Raw genomic sequence first — 19,000 nt, 5'->3', positions numbered from 1 at the left:
CAGGCCTGTCTCCTGGAGTTCTTTATAGAAAGCTCTCACTGATTTCTCAAATCCCATCTCTGGAGATGGGTCATGCTTCAGAGAGAAGCTGGAAGTGCAGGCCCATCTGGGTAAAACAGGCTGCAGTGGACAAAGCTGGAAACAGAATGCGGCTCCAGGCGTTGACTGGGCTGCAGTCTTGGGCGGGTTTAGACTGCCAGGAGCAGGCCACGATAGATCAACCAGGTGGTAGTCCCAGGGACCTTCAGGTTGTTGGAGGCAAACTGGGCACTAGACCAGCTAAAGGCCCCGGAGTAGGTCGACGAGAGATTTCTGAGAAGGCTGGCAGACCACCGCGGATCTTTGTCTTTTTACGTGGAGCCATGGGCGACGCGCTCAAGAACTTACTGAAGGAGCTCGACTTCTTCAAGCCTCGGGCCAGGTCCTGGAGCATGAGGTCGTCGGCCAGGACGCCCAAAAATGCACTGGTGGTGGAACTGAGGATGGTGGCGGCCACCTGCACCGGGCGCCTGGCAGCAAGACTGCCACTTCCACCACCGGTCGCGTCTGGCTCCGTGGTGCTTCGCAGGCCTGGATCGCCAAGAAGGCGGCGCAACGCGTACGAGGAGCCAGGCCGCAGGTACTGGTAGGCGCGACGCCCGCTGTGGTCACGCACGTTCACCTGGGCACCCAAGCGCACCACCAGCAGCACAGCGGCGTCCTCGTGGCCGTGCAGCGCAGCCAGGTGCAGCGGCGTGTAACCGCCGTGGGAGCGCGCGTTCACGTCGACTGGCGCGCCACTGCGCCGCGCGACCTCCACCAGCTGCAGCGCCATCTCGCCGTTGCCGCTCTTGGCGGCCCAATGCAGGGCGGTGAAGCCAGACATGAAGTCGCGCTTGGCCGCCAGGCCACGGTCGCGCAGCAGCAGCCCGTGCAGCTGGTGGGTCCAGCGGCCCCCGGCCGTCCGCACGAGCCACTCGTGCTCTGACGGCTCCAGGGGCACGGCGGACGGCGGCGGCGCGGCGGGCACCTCCTCGGCGTCGGGGCTCAGCAGACGCGGGCCGGCGCGCGACAGGCGCCTCAGGTGCGGGGAGCGGCCCGGGCCCAGGCCGAGGCCCAGACCGGACTCTTCCACCGACAGCCGCCTCAGCAGCAGAGGGGAGCTCCGCGGGCTCGGCTCCTCCGACAGCTGCCGGCGCAGGCCCTGCTCCTCCGCCCGGATGCGGAGCGTGGCGGCGGCCGGGACGCAGCGCACGGGCAGCATACACGGTTTCTGCTGCGACGGCCCTTTCGCTGCCCCGGGCCCGGGCTCCGGGTCTGGCGGATCAGAGCAGGGCGAGGCCGCCTCAGAAGAGGCCCTAGGCGGTGGGGCCGCGTCTGCGGAGGGTCCCTCGGGGGCCTGGGCTAGCTCGAGGGCTGGAAGCGGTGGGTCGGCGGACCGCTCCCCGGCCGGCTGAGCGGGCTCGGAGGCCGGCCCCCGCGGAGTGTCCTGTGTCTCTGTTAGCGGACCCGGGTCCCCCGGCGGCTCCACCGGCCGCGGCACCAGGACCAAGGGCGGAGCTCCCGGGGTAGAGGCTTCGCCTGGCAAGACCACAGTGGGCTTCGACGGCTGGGCCGCTGCCCCCTGGGGGCCGAAGGGCGCGGGCTCGGGCTCTGGGGGCCGCGGCTTCTTCCTCAGCACCACGAACTTGACGCCGTCGAGCTCCTTCACTACCGCCACGTTGTTGACGAACTGCTTAAAGCGGTCCCTGCGGGCGGCGCGGCCCCGCGGGTCGCCCGCATCGAGCAGTGGCTTGAAGCGGCTCAGCAGCTCGGAGTTGCGCACCTTCCCGCCGTGCTCCTGCAGGAAGCCCAGCACCGCTGCCTGGCTCACCCCGGCGGCCGCAGCGGCGGCGGCGGCGGCCAGGGCCATGGTGGGGCCCTGGGTTCCTGGCTGTCGGGGCGGGTGGGCGCCGCGTCGCCGCGGGACGCACGGGAGCGGGGTTCCGGTAGGCGCGGCCGCGCTCACCTGGTGCCTTCCCCGCGGCTGGCCGGGCGTGTCCCCGAAGCTGGACCTCGGTCGCGCCGGTGCCACCGGGCCGGGGCGTCTCGGGGCGAAGGGCGCCGGGGGCCGCGGGGAGCGCCCACCCCCAGCACCCCGCCGGGCCCCGGCCTTTGGGGTAGGTTTCTGCCTTTGCGTTCTGTCCAGTGGGCGCCGGGTTCCATTCCCCGTGCCGCGCTCGCCTTACAGGTGACAGCTGCCCCCGCGATGCAGAGGGAACTGGAGCAGAAATTCCCGCCGCCCCCCTCCCGCCCCGGAATTAAAGGCGCAGCGCTCCAGCTCCGGTCCCGGTTGCTAGGTGGGTGTGTTCCCTAGGGACGCCGCGGTCCGCCAAGGAGGAATGGATTTTTATTCCTTTAATAAACATTTAACCACTGCAAAACACCGAGTGATGATTTCAGAACAATCCTTTTTTTTTTTTTTAAGGTCGTCAATACCGCTCCAGTTTTTTTTGTTGTTGTTGTTTTTTTTTAATTGCGTTTCATGCAGGAAAACGGCTTCATGCGATTTACGGCAAAACCAATTCACTCTGTGCGACAATGCACGTTACTCTAGGTTTAGAGAGACGTTTTCAAAAGCAATTTTCTCATGGTAACAGAATACATTTTCACGTAGGATTTGGGGTATAAAACCACAGGAAACATAAACATAACAGGAAAATATAAAGAAGGAAAAAATATCACCTGAAATCACCATTAACATTTTGAAATATCCTTTCCCTCTCTCCCATATGTGCATGTATATTTATGCTTTAAAATAAGAAAGCAATGCGGAGTCATGCTATGTTTTTAAACCTTCATTTGTTCCACAGATAGGTATTGAGCACATAGTTTGTGCCAGGACTTTTTTTTTTTGTGCTAAGATGCATCAGTTAGCAAGACAGATTTAAACACCTGTGACCTAGTGGGGCTCTTATGTTGGAGGAGAACAGAAGCATATGGTGAATTCGAAAACTATACGATATGCTAAATAAATGCTATGAAAAAAGCACAGCGGGGTAAAATGGATGAGAGGCAGGTTGCAATTTTGGTCTGGGTAGTCAGGATAGTACTCATTGTGAAAGTGACATTTAAGCAAAGACTTGAAGGAGATCAGGGAGTTCTGTAGACCGGGAAGAGGTTTCTAGTTGAGGGAACTGCCTCGCAGAGGTAGAATCAGTTCCTTAATTAAAAATGCAGGCCGGGCATGATGGCTCACACCTCTAATCCCAGCACTTTTGTAGGCTGAGGTGGGCGGATGACCTGAGGTCAGGAGTTCGAGACCAGCCTGGCCATCATGGTGAAATCCGTCTCTACTTAAATATACAAAAATTAGCTGGTCGTGTTGGCACACGCCTGTAATTCCAGCTACTCCGGAGGCTGAGGCAGGTGAATCACTTGAACACAGGAGGTGGAGGTTGCAATGAGCTGAGATCGCACTACTGCACTCCAGCCTGGGTGACAAGAGCAAACCCTGTCTCATAAATAAATAAATAATAAATAAATGCAGTACTACAAATATATATAACCAGAAGCAGCATATTGTAGTAGCTAAGAAAACAAAGACTCTGGAGTCAACATTCCACACTTGAATTCTGGCTCTACCTTGGGCAATGGCTTGACTTCTCTGTGCCTCAGCTTTCTTGTCTGTAAAGGAGTGATGAAAATCGTACTTACCTGCTCAGATGGTTGAAAGGATTAAGTGAGAAAATAAACACGAAAGACTTAGCGTAATGCTTGGCTTACAGTAATAACTCGAATTATTAGTAGTAATATAGTCACTACTATTAGTATTACTGAAAAAGAAAAGAGAAGACTAAAATGTGAAGGGTCCCCTTTCCCCAATCCAGTCCCCAGGGGAAATTTCTGAGTTCAGCCCTATCCCCAAGATGCAAACAATTTAAACATGCCCCCTTCACTTTATATTGTGAGCATTCCCCCCAATGACAATAGCTAGTCTTCAAAAACATACAACTTTTAATGATAGCATCAAATAAATGTAGTATTATACTTTGTTTTCTTATTCTTCATTGTTCATATTGTTTCTAGTTTTTAATTCTTATAAATGATGCTGTTGATATACAAGACTTTGTGCACCTTTCTGGGTAATTCCTTAGGATAGCCTCCGAGGAGTAGAGTTAGTAGGGCACGCACCTTCATGCCCAACACCATCACACCCAGCTAATTTTTAATTTTTATTTTGCCCAAGTTTGTCTCAAACTCCTGGCCTCAAGTGAGCCTTCCACCTCAGCCTCCAAAGATTATAGGTGTGAGTCACTCCATCTAGCCTTGCCCCCCCACCCTTTTTCTTTTCTCTCTTTTGAGATGGAGTTTCACTTTTGTTGCCCAAACTGGAGTGCAATGGCGCAATCTCGGCTCACTGCAACCTCCGCCTCCCAGGTTCAAGTGATTCTCCTGCCTCAGCCTCCCAAGTAACTGGGATTACAGGCACGTGCCACCACACCCAGCTAATTTTTTATTTTTAGTAGAGATGGAGTTTCGCCATGTTGACCAGGCTGGTATCAAACTCCTGACCTCATGTGATCCACCCACCTTGGCCTCCCAAGATGTTGGGATTATAGGCGTGAGCCACTGTGCCTGGCCTACCTTACCCATTCTTTAAACCCACCTCAAGGCCACCCCTGTAAAGCCTTCTGCCTCAGGTGTATCATGCTCTGCGTTCCTCAATAATTTATTTCAGCAAATATCTATTGGATATCAAGGCTGTAAGCCAGATACTCTGGGAAGAAGACACAACCTCCCTTTGAAGAGCTTACTGCTTAGTGGAGAAGAGAAAAACATTAAATACAACTAATTATGTGACATAGCCAAATGAAATGAATGCTCCAGGTACTTACCAGAGCAAGTGGAGGGCTGGGGGTGAAGGGGTGGGGAAGGGTGGGGAAGAGGGAGGTCTGGAGCATCTCCAAGAGGCAGGCTATGAGAACAGGATAGGTGAAAGCTTGAAAGTGGGATTGTGGGCCGGGCGCAGTGGCTCATGCCCGTAATCCCAGCACTTTGGGAGGCCGAAGTGGTTGGATCATGAGGTCAGGAGATTGAGACCATTCTGGCTAACACGGTGAAACTCGGTCTCTACTAAAAATACAGAAAAATTAGCCAGCCGTGGTGGCGGGCGCCTGTAGGCCTAGCTACTTGGGAGGCTGAGGCAGGAGAATGGTGTGAACCCAGGAGGCGGAGCTTGCAGTAAGCCAAGATAGTGCCACTGCACTCTAGACTGGGCAACAAAAAAGAAAGTGGGACTGTGAAGGCTGAATTCTGGGTAAAGAGTATCCAGTGTGTTTGAAGTTGAGGGTGTGTGCCAGGGATATAGAAAAATACAATGTTGGAAAAGTAATCTGGGGTGATGGGTGAAGGGCCTTAAATGGTAGTTTGGACTTTACTCTGTTTGCAGTAGAATGTCATTGAGAGCTTGCTTTCTTCTTTTTAAAAAGTGGCTTTATTTTCTGATTATAAAATTAATAATAATGTTTTTTTCCAATTCTCAATAGTTTCTAAAATATAAAAAGAATATATCACATGTTAGAGAACCACTTGATATTTTTTAGTTTATGCTGTGAGGAGTTTTTCTCTGTACATCCATAGATATGTACACAACCATCTACACCATTTGGTACGCATGGGATTAGACTGCATGTTGCTAATAACCCACGTTGCTGTAGTCAAGGCTCTTGTGGCGAATGGGCAGAAGAGGGGACCCTGGAGAGGTAGTGGCAGGGTCCTGTGGAAGATGGTAGGGCTTACCAAGCTCGGACAGTGGATGGGGGCCAACGATACTTCAAAAACAGAACTTGCATTATATTGCCTTGTTTTCACTTTTAAAGTTATATTCCCTTTGTTGTAATTTTCATTTCAATAGCTATTTTTTATATTTTATTTTCCTAGCTTTTTCTGGGCCAATTGTTGTGTTCCTTGAAAAGTCATTTCCATGATCTCATAGGTGGTGAAGCCTCAACTTGGACTTTTGTTACCATCTCCTGTCTCCAAGAAGAGAGATGAGGGAGAGCACTCCTCTGTTAAAGATCATTATTGATTTATGTGGTTCGAACTAATTTTAACTATGATTGTAACCCCCCAACGGGTTTACCTTGCCTACTGCCTAGACAGAGCTGATTTATCAAGACAGGGGAATTGCAATGGAGAAAGAGTAATTCACACAGAGCTAGAGTTATGCAAGAAGACCAGAGTTTTTTTTTATTACTCAGATCAGTCCCCCTGAGAATTTAGGGACTGGAGTTTTTAAGGATAATTTGGTGGGTAGGGGGCCAGTGAATTGGGAGTTCTGATTGGTCAGGTCAGAGATGAAATCACAGGGAGTTGAAGCTGTCCTCTTGCACTGAGTCAGTTCCTGAGTAGGGGCTACAAGACCAGATGAACCAGCTTCTCAGTCTGGGTGGTGCCAGCTGATCCATCAAGTTCAGGGTCTGCAAAATGTCTCAAGAACTGACCTTAGGCTTCACAATAGTGACGTTATCCCCAGGGGCAATTTGGGGCGGTTTAGAATCTTGCAGCCTCCAGCTGCATGACTTCTAAACCATAATTTCTAATCTTTTGGCTAATTTGTTAGTTCTACAAAGGCAGTCTAGTTCATTTTGAGAAAGGGCTGCTACCGTCTTTGTTTCAAACTATAAATTATAAACTAAGTTTCTCCCAAAGTTAGTTTGGCCTATGCTCAGGAATGAACAAGGACAACTTGGAGGTTGGAAGCAAGATGGAGTTAGTAAGGTCAGATGTCTTTCACTGTCTCAGTTATAATTTTGCAATGGCAGTTTCATGATTGCTAAGAATAGACAAGGATCAAATACTGATTGAACAGGAATTGCTAGTACAAGCAGTTTATTGACAGTGCTTAACAGGCTTCAGGCTCTGAGTTACATAAAGAAATTTGGCCAAGGTCACAGTTAATTGGCTGAGCTCAAACTGGAACCCCAGGCTACCTGCCTATGCTCATTTACTGTGCAAAGTTAGCTCACTCATTATTTAAAATTGATATTCTGAATGTTTAATAAATAAAGTAGGGAAAAGCTCCTCACAAATGCCTCACTTAAACTTTTATTTATGCTTGTGCTTCTGAACATACTCTGCTTTAATATTTTAAGTGATAAGTTTATAGGTTGAACAAACATTACAGTGAGGATGCCAATGACATCCAGTTCCTCAGGCTGTTTTTCAGTTTTGATGCCCTGTTGCCAGTGAGGCCAGAAAATCAATTCTTCCAGTGACCCGGGAGTTTGCCCACAACATTAGGAAAATCAAATATAAAATGTATATTTATAACAAAGGTAAAATTCCATAATGTGTCTTGAACATGGAGAATGAAATAGGAAGGCTATTTGTTCTTATCTTGGTATCTTAAATATGAAGCAGATCAGGGTAGAGGCCCTCTGTAATTCTTAAAGCTACAATATTTAAATATAAAATAAAATAATTTCATAATCTTATACTATGTTACATTATATTTATATTAAATATATAATTACATTTATATTATTATTATTACTTTTGAGACGAAGTCTCGCTCTTGTCCCCCAGGCTGGAGTGCGATGGCACGATCTTGGCTCACTGCAACCTCTGCCTCCTTGGTTCAAGTGATTCTCCTGCCTCAGCCTCCCGAGTAGCTGGGATTACAGGTGCCTGCCGACTGGATTTTTGTATTTTTAGTAGAGACAGGGTTTCCACCATGTTGTTCAGGCTGGTCTTGAACTCCTGGCCTCAGGTGATCTGTCCACCTCGGCCTCCCAAAGTGCTGGGATTACAGGCATGGGCCATCACGCCTGGCCTCCTATTCTATTCTATTCTATTCTATTCTATTCTATTCTATTCTATTCTATTCTATTCCTTATTCCAATCCACACTACCCTCTGAACCCCATGCCTAGGCTCCGCCAAGAGCTGTAGCCGATGCTTAATGTTTGTGAATGTCTTCTCCCCTACCATGGCAGTGCAAGTTGGCTCCTTCCATTGGGTTTATCCATCGCAGCCTGCTACCTCTGCCCCCTGGTGTCTCAGCAATACATCATCATCTGTAAAGCAGAGTTCCTCCGGCCCTAGGAGGCAGGAGCTCCAGGGACTTGAGGGGGATGGGCTGCCCAGCAGTGGCTGTAAAGGGACTTTGCCCAGATATCAAGCTTTTGTGGTCACAACTTCCGGAACAAATCGTGCTTTGTTCTTGCTTCCAGTCCAGGGGAAGCAAGAGTGGCCTCTCTCATTCCTGCAGCTCGTTAAGCCCACTTCTTTCTAAGGTCAAAATAACTTTATTTCTAAATCTGAGTGAAAGTGTCAGCTCACGTGTTTCCGCCGTAGACTGAGTTTTTGACTCTGCGGTTCATTTTTCAGGCTGCTGCTTCTCTGATTGCTCAGACTATTGCTTGGTTGCTAAGTAGGGAGCCACAGGCCTGGTCCACAGAGACTTGGAAAGCTGTGTCCTGACTTCATGAATCTCCAGCAGTTGGTGCCCTTTGCTACCCGTCTTTAGTAACCCGTTCAGTCCCTTGCATTCTCAGGTATGACGTGTTTTTTGTTTGTTTGTGGTTTTTTTGAGATGGAGTCTTGCTCTGTCGCCAGGGTGGAGTGCAGTGGCACAATCTCGGCTCACTGCAACCTCTGCCTCCTGGGTTCGAGCGATTCTCCTGCCTCAGCCTCCAAGTAGTTAGGACTATAGGCACATACCACCATGCTGGGCTAATTTTTTGTATTTTAGTAGAGATGGGATTTTACCATGTTGGCCAGGATGGTCTTGAACTCCTGACCTCATGATCCATCTGCCTTGGCCTCCCAAAGTGCTGGGATTATAGGCATAAGCCACTGTGCCTGGCCTGAGTTTTTATTTAAACGAGTCTACCTGCCCCCCTGCCCCTGGGACATTTGGGGGGTCAGTTTTTCTTTTTCTTTTTTTTTCTTTTAATGGGCAACACTTCATTTCATAAAATAGAATACGTGTTCCCTGGGGTCAGCTTTTCTTTCATGTGGGACAGTGTCTGAATGAGGAAGGGCCTAATCTGAGAGGCCTGCAAAATGTTGGTCTTTTATTGTTGTTGTTGTTATTGTTTGAGACAGAGTCTTGCTATGTTGCCTGGGCTTGTCTGGAATTGCTGGGCTAAAGTGATCCTCCTGCCTCAGCCTTCTGAGTTGCTGAGATGATAGGCACCTGTCCATGTGCCTGGCTCAAAGTGCTGTTTTTTTGTTTTTGTTTTTATACTTTAAGTTCTAGGGTACATGTGCACAACGTGCAGGTTTTTTACATAGGTATACATGTTTCATGTTGGTTTGCTGCACCCATTAACTCATCATTTACATTAGGTATTTCTACTAATCTAATGCTATCCCTCCTCCTGGCCCCCACCCTCTGACAGGCCCTGGTATGTGATGTTCCCTGTGTCTAAGTGTTCTCATTGCTCAGTTCCCACCTGTGAGTGAGGACATGCGGTGTTTGGTTTTCTGTCCTTGTGATAGTTCACTCAGAATGATGGTTTCCAGCTTCATCCATGTCCCTGCAAAGGACATGAACTTTTTTATGGCTGCATAGTATTCCATGGTATATATGTGCCACATTTTCTTAATTCAGTCTATCATTGATGGACATTTGAGTTGGTTCCTAGTCTTTGCTATTGTGAATAGTGCCACAATAAACATACATGTGCATGTATCTTTATAGTACCATGATTTATAATCCTTTGGGTATATACTCATTAATGGAATTGCTGGGTCAAATGGTATTTCTAGCTCTAGATCCTTGAGGAATTGCCACACTGTCTTCCACAATGGTTGAACTAGTTTACAGTCCCACCAACAGTGTAAAAGTGTTCCTATTTCTCCACATCCTCTCCAGCATCTGTTGTTTCCTGACTTTTTAATGATTGCCATTCTATCTGACATGAGTTGGTATCTCATTGTGGTTTTGATTTGCATTTCTCTGATGACCAGTGATGATGAGCATTTTTTCATGTGTCTGTTGGGTGCATAAATGTCTTCTTTTGAGAAGTGTCTGTTCATATCCTTTGCTCACTTTTTGATGGGGTTGTTTGTTTTTTTCTTATAAATTTGTTTAAGTTCTTTGTAGATTCTGGATATTAGCCTTTTGTCAGATGAGTAGATTGCAAAAATTTTCCCCATTCTGTAGGTTGCCTGTTCACTGTGATGGTAGTTTCTTTTGCTGTGCAGAAGGTCTTTTGTTTAATTAGATCCCATTTGTCTATTTTGGTTTTTGTTGCCATTGCTTTCGGTGTTTTAGTCACGAAGTCCTTGCCCATGCCTATGACCTGAATAGTATTGCCTAAGTTTTCTTCTAGGGTTTTTATGGTTTTAGGTCTAACATTTAAGTCTTTAAGCCATCTTGAATTAATTTTTGTGTAAGGTGTAAGGAATGGATCCAGTTTCAGCTTTCTAGATATGGCTAGCCAGTTTTTTAAGCATCATTTATTAAATAGGGAATCCTTTCCCCATTTCTTGTTTTTGTCAGGTTTATCAAAGATCGGATGGTTGTAGATGTGTGGTGTTACTTCTGAGGCCTCTGTTCTGTTTCATTGGTCTATATGTCTGTTTTGGTAACAATACCATGCTGTTTTGGTTACTGTAGCCTTGTAGTATAGTTTGAAGTCAGGTAGCATGATGCCTCCAGCTTTGTTCTTTTTGCTTAGGATTGTCTTGGCAATGTGGGCTCTTTTTTGGTACCATATGAACTTTAAAGTAGTTTTTTCCAATTCTGTGAAGAAAGTCATTGATAGCTTGAATCTATAAATTACCTTGGGCAGTATGGCCATTTTCACGATATTGATTATTCCTATCCTTGAGCATGGAATGTTCTTCCATTTTTTTGTGTCCTCCTTTATTTCATTGAGCAGTGGTTTGTAGTTCTCCTTGAAGAGGTCCTTACATCCCTTGTAAGTTGGATTCCTAGGTATTTTATTCTCTTTGTAACAATTGTGAATGGGAGTTCAATCATGATTTGGCTCTCTGTCTGTTACTGGTGTATAGGAATGCTTGTGATTTTTGCATATTGATTTTGTATTCTGAGACTTTGCTGAAGTTGCTTATCAGCTTAGGGAGATTTTGGGCTGAGGTGATGGGGTTTTCTAAATACACAATCATGTCATCTGCAAACGGACAATTTGACTTCCTCTTTTCGTAATTGAATACCCTTTATTTCTTTCTCTTGCCTGATTGCCCTGGCCAGAACTTCCAACACTTTGTTGAATTGGAGTGGTGAGAGAGGGCATCCCTGTCTTGTGCCAGTTTTCAAAGGGAATGCTTCCCGTTTTTGCCCATTCAGTATGATATTGGCTGTGGGTTTTTCATAAATAGCTCTTATTATTTTGAGATATGTTCCATCAACACCTAGTTTATTGAGAGTTTTTAACACGAAGGGCTGTTGAATTTGTTGAAGGCCTTTTCTGCATCTGTTGAAATAATCATGTGGTTTTTGTCGTTGGTTCTGTTTATGTGATAGATTATGTTTATTGGTTTGCGTATGTTGAACCAGCCTTGCATCCCAGGGATGAAGTCGACTTGATCGTGGTGGATAAGCTTTTTAATGTGCTCCTGGATTTTGTTTGCCAGTATTTTATTGAGGATTTTCGCATTGATATTCATCAGGGATATTGGTCTAAAATTCTCTTTTTTTGTTGTGTCTCTACCAGGCTTTGGTATCAGGATGATGCTGGGCCTCATAAAATGAGGTAGGGAGGATTCCTTCTTTTTCTTTCTTTCTTTTTTTTTTTTTTTTGAGACTGAGTCTCACTCTGTCGCCCAGGCTGGAGTGCAGTGGCCGGATCTTAGCTCACTGCAAGCCCTGCCTCCCAGGTTTACGCCATTCTCCTGCCTCAGCCTCCTGAGTAGCTGGGACTACAGGTGCCCGCCACCCCGCCAGGCTAGTTTTTTGTATTTTTTTTTTTTTTTTTTTTAGTAGAGACGAGGTTTCACCGGGTTAGCCAGGATGGTCTTGATCTCCTGACCTCGTGATCCGCCCGTCTCGGCCTCCCAAAGTGCTGGGATTACAGGCTTGAGCCACCGCGCCCGGCCGGATTCCTTCTTTTTCTATTGATTGGAATAGTTTCAGAAGGAATGGTACCAGCTCCTCTTTGTACCTCTGGTCCTCAGCAAGTGTAAAAGGACAGAAATCACAACAAACTGTCTCTCAGACTACGGTGCAATCAAATTAGAACTCAGGATTAAGAGACTCACTCAAAACCACACAACTACATGGAAACTGAACAACCTTCTCCCAAATGACTACTGGATAAATAACGAAATGAAGGCAGAAATAAAGAGGTTCTTTGAAACCAATGAGAACAAAGACACAATGTACCAGAATCTCTGGGACACATTTAAAGCAGTGTGTATAGGGAAATTTATAGCACTAAATGCCCACAAGAGAAAGCAGGAAAGATCTAAAATCGACACCCTAACATCACAATTAGAAGAACTAGAGAAACAAGAGCAAACAAATTCGAAAGCTAGCAGAAGACAAGAAATAACTAAGATCAGAGCAGAACTGAAGAAGATAGAGACACGAAAAACCCTTCAAAAAGTCAATGAATCCAGGAGCTGGTTTTTTGAAAAAATCAACAAAATTGATAGACTGCTAGCAAGACTAATAAAGAAGAAAAGACAGAAGAATCAAATAGATGCAGTAAAAAATGATAAAAGGGATATCACCACCGATCCCACAGAAATCAAAGTGCTGTTTTAACCATTTCTTTAGTTATGAAATGGAGTCCCTGCTTGGTCAAGGTGGATGAATCAGCAACTCAGAGATCAGACTTCTATTCCATGCAGTTTCCCATTGTATTAGTCTGTTGTCACTCTGCTGATAAACACATGCCCAAGACTGGATAATTTTAAAGAAAAAGAGGTTTAGTGGACTTACAGTTCCACATGGTTAGGGAGGCCTCACAATCCTGGGGGAAGGTAAAAGGCATGTCTCACCTGGAGGCAGGCAAGAGGAAACTTGTGCAAGGAAACACCCCTTTATAAAACTATCAGATCTCATGAAACTAATTCACAATCACGAAAACAGCACAGGAAAGACCCATCCCCGTGATTGAATTACCTCCCATGAGGTCCCTCCCATGACATGTGGAAATTTTGGGAGCTACAATTTAAGAAGAGATTTGGGTGGGGACACAGCCAAACCATATCACCCATGCAGATGGGCTTGGAGATTACAGCACCAAGTGTCTGGGAATGTGAAATCCACCAACAACATTCCTCACTGCAACAACCTTGTCCTGGCTTTAGAGATGACAGGTAGAAATAACGCAATTATCCCCTCAACTCTTGTTGTACTAGTGTACCAGGTTTGCTTGTTTTTAGAGATGGAATCTTACTATGTTGCCCAGGCTGGGTTTGGAACTCCTGGACTCAAGTGATCCTCTGGCCTCAACCTCTCAAGTAGCTGGCACTACAAGCATGTGTCACTGCACCAGGCTGAGGATACCATGCTTACTTTGCCCTCTATTTAGCAACTTGGTTAAAGGTAGGAAAAAATCATTAAACATCAGCTTATCAGGTTTCCTGTTCAATGCTTCTAAGAGCTAATTCGCAGAGAGCTTAAAATAATTTGAAGTAAGCTGTAGTAAAAGACTGAATGTCAGGTGTTGATTGAGAATCTCCTTTCTAGAGAGGAGGTGTTTTGGGGAGGAGTCAAGCTAGGTCTGTGTGGTGGAGGCAGCAGGACATGAGGTGGGCAGCAGGATGGGTAGGCAGCCAGAAGGTCTAGAGATTCTCAGAAGATCTGCTTGCTTGCCACTTTGAGACCATCAGCTATGTAAATATTGGAGAGTTTTATTTACAGCCTTCAGAGGAATAATTTGTGACACTGAACAATGAGCAAGAAACAGGAAGGTGAACTCTACCTTTAAGGGTGTGTGGTCTGGGGAAGAAGTCATTGATAGTACTGATTTTACTTACCTAACTAAGCGTCAATGAAATATTGGCAATGCTAAATGAAAACAGGAATGAATACAGGTCTCTTTTCAGCTACCTATTCCCAGGTGGCCCAAGTTCCAAGGAGTAAGATTCTGTGTCCTCATCAGTTGGGGTATAGCTCTAAATATTTGATAAATATTTATAATGATTAAATGGCAACAATTTGTCATGTAGTAGTGACTGTGGTCACTTTGAGGTTTTTTGTTTGTTTGTTTGTTTGTTTGTTTTCAGAATGGGGTCCCAGGTTACTGTCTATATACCTTATGTTCTATAACTATTGATAATGATAAAACAGTAACAATTCATCACATGGCAGATATTCTCATCATATCAGAAGGCAGCTAGGCACACCACTATAACCACTATAACCATTATGCCACCAACGCCATTCTCATCACTTGGATTTTTCCTTTTCAAAATAGAACCAAAGGTTACTGTCTACATACCTGACTCTCATCCTAGGGTGACAGTCAGTGAACACCTTGGATATGTTACAGTAGGTTGAAGTGGTTTGAGTCTCATGATTTCAGGAGCTAGAAGTGGGGCCGTGGAGACGGATGTTTTTCTGGAACTTTTCAGAATGTAAACTCCTGGTTACCTGTTACCTTCCCAGATGTTGGTGAATGGAAGTGAGCATAGCACAGTTAGCAGCACAAACATTTCCACCACTAACCTTTAGGCAGGGAAGGATTCTCCCCTAGAGCGCTCAGAGGGAGTGGGACCCTGCTGACACCTTGACTGGGGACCTCTGGTCCCCGTAACTGTAACAGAGTAAGTTGCTGTTGTTTTAAGCCACTCGGTTTGCAGGAATTTATTATGGCAGCTACAGGACTTCAGTTCTGGATAAAAATGACTGGAGCAAGAGCAAGGAACAGCAACAACAGCAAAACACAGATTACGCTGGGGGCACTTAGCAGGAGGAAAGCCTCTGCTTCCCCCAGAATAAGTTTCTGTCTCTAAAACAGAAACTCTTGAGCGTTTGTTTCTTAGTGGTAAGAGGCTAGAGGCTGAGGCTTGGTTATTTCTGCATGGCACTGTGTTTCTTCCTCTTTTCTTCCTTCTCCAATCTTTGTCTTCATTAGCGATGATGATAGAATTTCCTGGGCAAAATAATCCTCTATTTTTTAACTGGAAAATTTTGGCAAAATGTCACAATGTTCTAGTGTCCTAAAAGCTCAACATGCTGGGGCTTAGGAACTTTCCAGGGGAGAGACAATAAGACCACAGTCTGCACAGAGCCTTCTGTGTGGCTGTGACAGCGAGGACAAAAACAATCACATTCATGTTGTTCATTAGGATGGGGCTTTTTTGCTGCTGCTTTTTCGTGGTAGTTTTTCACTATTCAGTCTAAATTTGTAAAGACCATTGTTTGTTTCCATTAAGGGAAACTGTTTATGTCTCAAAGTTAACCCATCTTAGGTCCTATTTGTTATTTTCCTTTCAGAAGATGTAGTGAGTTAGATGGTAGCCCCCTAAAGATATGTCTATGTCTTAGAACCAGTTAATGTGACCTTATTTGGAGAAAGGATCTTTGTAGATGTAATTAAATTAAGGATCTCGAGGTAAGAACATTCTAGGTATCCAGGCAGGCCTTAAATCCAATGACAAGTGTCTTATAAGAGACAGAAGAGGAGGGCCAGGCACGGTGGCTCACACCTGTAATCCTAGCACTTTGGGAGGCTGAGGCAGGCAGATTATTTGAGGCAGACCAGTCTGGCCCACATGGTGGAACCCCATCTCTACTAAAAATACAATAATTAGCCAGGTGGTAGTGGTGCACGCCTGTAATCTCAGCTACTCAGGAGGCTGAGGCAGGAGAATCGCTTGAGCCTGGGAGGTGGAGGTTGCAGTGAGCTGAGATTGCACCACTGCACTCCAGTCTGGGTGACAGAGTGAGACCCTGTCTCAAAACAAAAACAAAAATAAAAACAAAACAAAAAAAACAAAAAGAGAGGAGAAGACGCAGTGGGAGAAATGGAGAAGGCCAAATGAAGATGGAAGCAGAGATGGGAGCGATGCTGCCAAGAAAGCCCAGGAACATCTGCAGCCACCTAAAGCCAGAAGAATTGAGGAAGGATTCTCCCCTAGAGCCTTCTGAGGGACCGAGACCCTGCTGATACCTTGACCTCCTGGCCCCAGAACTGTGAGAGAATAATTTTCTGTTGTATTAAGTTATCCAGTTTGCAGTATTTTGTTATGGCAGCTACAGAAAACAAATACCGAAGGTTAGAAGGAAATGGTGGGTTTACTCAAATCTTGCTGGAATGGAAGATTCTATCCTGAAATATGAGTGGCATTCCTCAGGCCTTTGAACTCAGATGACCCGAGGCTGTGAGGAGATCTGGCCCAGGCATGTCTCAACTAAAGCTATGACTTTGGCTGCATTTTGGAGAGTCTTGATGTGTGGATCACATTTTAGAAGCAAAACTTCCCTATAGTATAAAGGTATTCAGACTCCAAGGAAGGCTCCTCATTCTACATGGTATTTTATGTGATAAGACAGGCCAGTAGTCATCTTTTTTTTTTTTTTTTTTTTTTTTGAGACAGAGTTTAACTTTTGTTGCCCAGGCTGGAGTGCAATGGCATGATCTGGGTTCACTGCAACCTCCGCCTCCCAGGTTCAAGTGATTCTCCCGGCTCAGCCTCCTGAGTTGCTGGGACTACAAGTGCCCACCACCACGCCCGGCTAACTTTTTGTGTTTTTAGTAGAGATGGGGTTTCACCATATTGGTCAGGCTGGTCTCGAACTCCTGACCTCAGGTGATCCACCCACCTCAGCCTCCCAGAGTTCTGGGGTTACAGACATGAGCCATCACACCCAGCCCAGCAGTTGCTTTTTATAGCCCTTGGGAGGGGTGTTTCTTATTAGTTCCTTTGAAAAACTCCTGGTCCCTGCCTCCTCCTCCACCCATGCACTTTCTGGCACCCCATCACCACCCTGCACGGCCTGCATCTTTCTGGAATCATCTTCCATGTGGTATTCCAGGTAGCCGTCACCAAGCTGATAGAGCTGACAAACTAGATGAAACACCTTAGTACTTCCAGTTCAGAACTCAAAATATAAAGGATAATAGGTGGCAGCTTTTGTCTTCTGTGAAACCATTTCCTGGTGGAGAAGATACATATATAAACAGAGATCTGTGGGAAGATGTGCTCATGGAGAAACAGTGGGGTTGGTGGGGGTGCAGTGGCTCACTCCTGTAATCCTGGCACTTTGGGAGGCTGAGGCAGGTGGATCACTTGAGGACAAGAGTTCGAGACCAGCCTGGCCAACATGGTGAAACTTTGTCTCTATTAAAAATACAACACTTAGCTGGGCGTAGTGGTATGCACCCGTAATCCCAGCTACTTGGGAGACTGAGACAGGAGAATCACTTGAACCTGGGAGGCGGAGGTTGCAGTGAGCCGAGATTGTACCACTGTACTCCAGCCTGGGCGAGAGAGCAAGACACTGTCTCAAAAAAAAAAAAAAAGAAAGAAAGAAAGAAAGAAAGGATAGATGGGGGATCTTTTAGCTGTCTGGGACACCCGGAGGAGGAGCACTTTTCCTTGGGAGAGTCTGAAAGCATTTTGAGAAGACATGACCTTGAAGCTGAGACCAGGAGCTCTGCAAGCTGAGATGGGGGAGGAAATCATTCCTGGCAGAGGAGCATAAGCAAAGGCATATAGTGTGTTTGTGGAACAGCGAGAAGTACAGGGTAACAGATCAGGGATGAGGATGGGGGGTGAGTGAGTGCAGAAACAGGTTGAAGAGGGTGGTTGGTGCCAGACCATTAAGGGCCTTACACATCCTTGATGACTCAAGCTGAACATGTCCCAACTGAACTGGTTATCTTCTTCCCTAACCCTCCTTCCCCTCCCCCAGGGTTCTGCAGCTCAAAAAAGGCACCATCACCCACCCAATCTGGGTCTGGCAGAGACCTGGGCATCCATTGTGATTATTCTTCCCCTTCTTTAGTACCTCCTGAATCCCTCCTGCTCTTTCCATTCTTATGCCAGACCATCATCACCTCAGCCTGGACATCTGCTGCAGTCCTCCCTCCCGTCTCCCCATTGTACCCAATCTCCTTGCTCCCAGTCTGGCTTGCCTCCACACTCTGTTTTCTACTTACAGCCAGAGCATTCCATTTAGAAAACAGATTTAACCATATCACTTGGCTGTCTGTGTAAAACTCCGTAAGCTACTTTCAATGGCTCACAAAGCCCTCTATGATATAGCTTCTGATCAAAACAATGCATGCACAGAGGAGCTTGGAATGGAAAGTGGTAGTGTCCTGACACTGGGATCCCCACTCCCAGGCTTCCTCCCCATAGGACTTCTTTTGGCCAGTTCTGGGTTTTAGTACTCCTGGTGATGATCTCCATATCCCCTAATAGTATACTTATGTACTTATACTGATGTTTGTTGATTTATCAATCATAAAGTAGTTGATTTAGCCTACTCTAACAAATAAGGGTTTTTGTTTTGTTTTGTTTTGTTTTTTGGGAAGGGTCTCCCTCTGTCATCCAGGCTGGAGTGCGGTGGTGCAATCAAGGCTCACTGCAACTTCAAACTCCTGAGCTCAAGTGCTTCTTCCCTGCCTCAGCCTCCCAAGTAGCTGGTAGAGGCACACACGATGACGGCTGGCTAATTTTTAAATTTTTTTAAGAGATGCTGTCTTGCTATGTTGTCCAGGCTGGTCTTATCTGGCCTCAAGTGACCTTCCCACTTTCAGCTTCCCAAAGTGTTGGGATTACAGGCCCGAGCCATCGTGCTTGGCTTTGTCTCTCCAGAGGATTCCTGGTTCCTCCTCCGGTCTCTTCTCAAATTTCAAAAAATATACTTAAACCTCAATGTCTGTCTTCATCAGTCTTGAACTTTTGACTTGCCACTTAGTAAGATGGAAACTTTAGAGCTCCTACCCTCCCATCCACCTTCCGTGACCCAACCGTTCCTTGACTCTATCCTGGCATACGTCATGGAGTTTGGTAACATTTACACTTCGCTTAGCTAGAGTAAAATCCTCTAAGTTCTTCCTAAGAAAAAAAGTCAACTTTGCAATAACCATGAAAAATGGTGT

The 19,000-nt window shown here is 46.3% G+C and overlaps 1 protein-coding gene across 1 annotated transcript; it reads right to left on the bottom strand.

Moving 5' to 3' along the window:
* Positions 1-244: 244 nt before the first annotated feature.
* On the bottom strand, positions 245-1,891 carry SOWAHA (sosondowah ankyrin repeat domain family member A). The gene has a single exon (NM_001168761.1). The coding sequence runs from the start codon at positions 1,889-1,891 to the stop codon at positions 245-247; it is 1,647 nt and encodes a 548-aa protein (NP_001162232.1).
* Between the last annotated feature and the right edge of the window lie 17,109 nt (positions 1,892-19,000).

The sequence above is a fragment of the Papio anubis genome, chromosome 5 (assembly GCF_008728515.1).
Source record: "Papio anubis isolate 15944 chromosome 5, Panubis1.0, whole genome shotgun sequence".
NCBI lineage: Eukaryota > Metazoa > Chordata > Mammalia > Primates > Cercopithecidae > Papio > Papio anubis.
The sequence above is the reverse complement of the archived record's forward strand: the minus strand, read 5'-3'. Positions and strand labels throughout refer to the sequence as shown.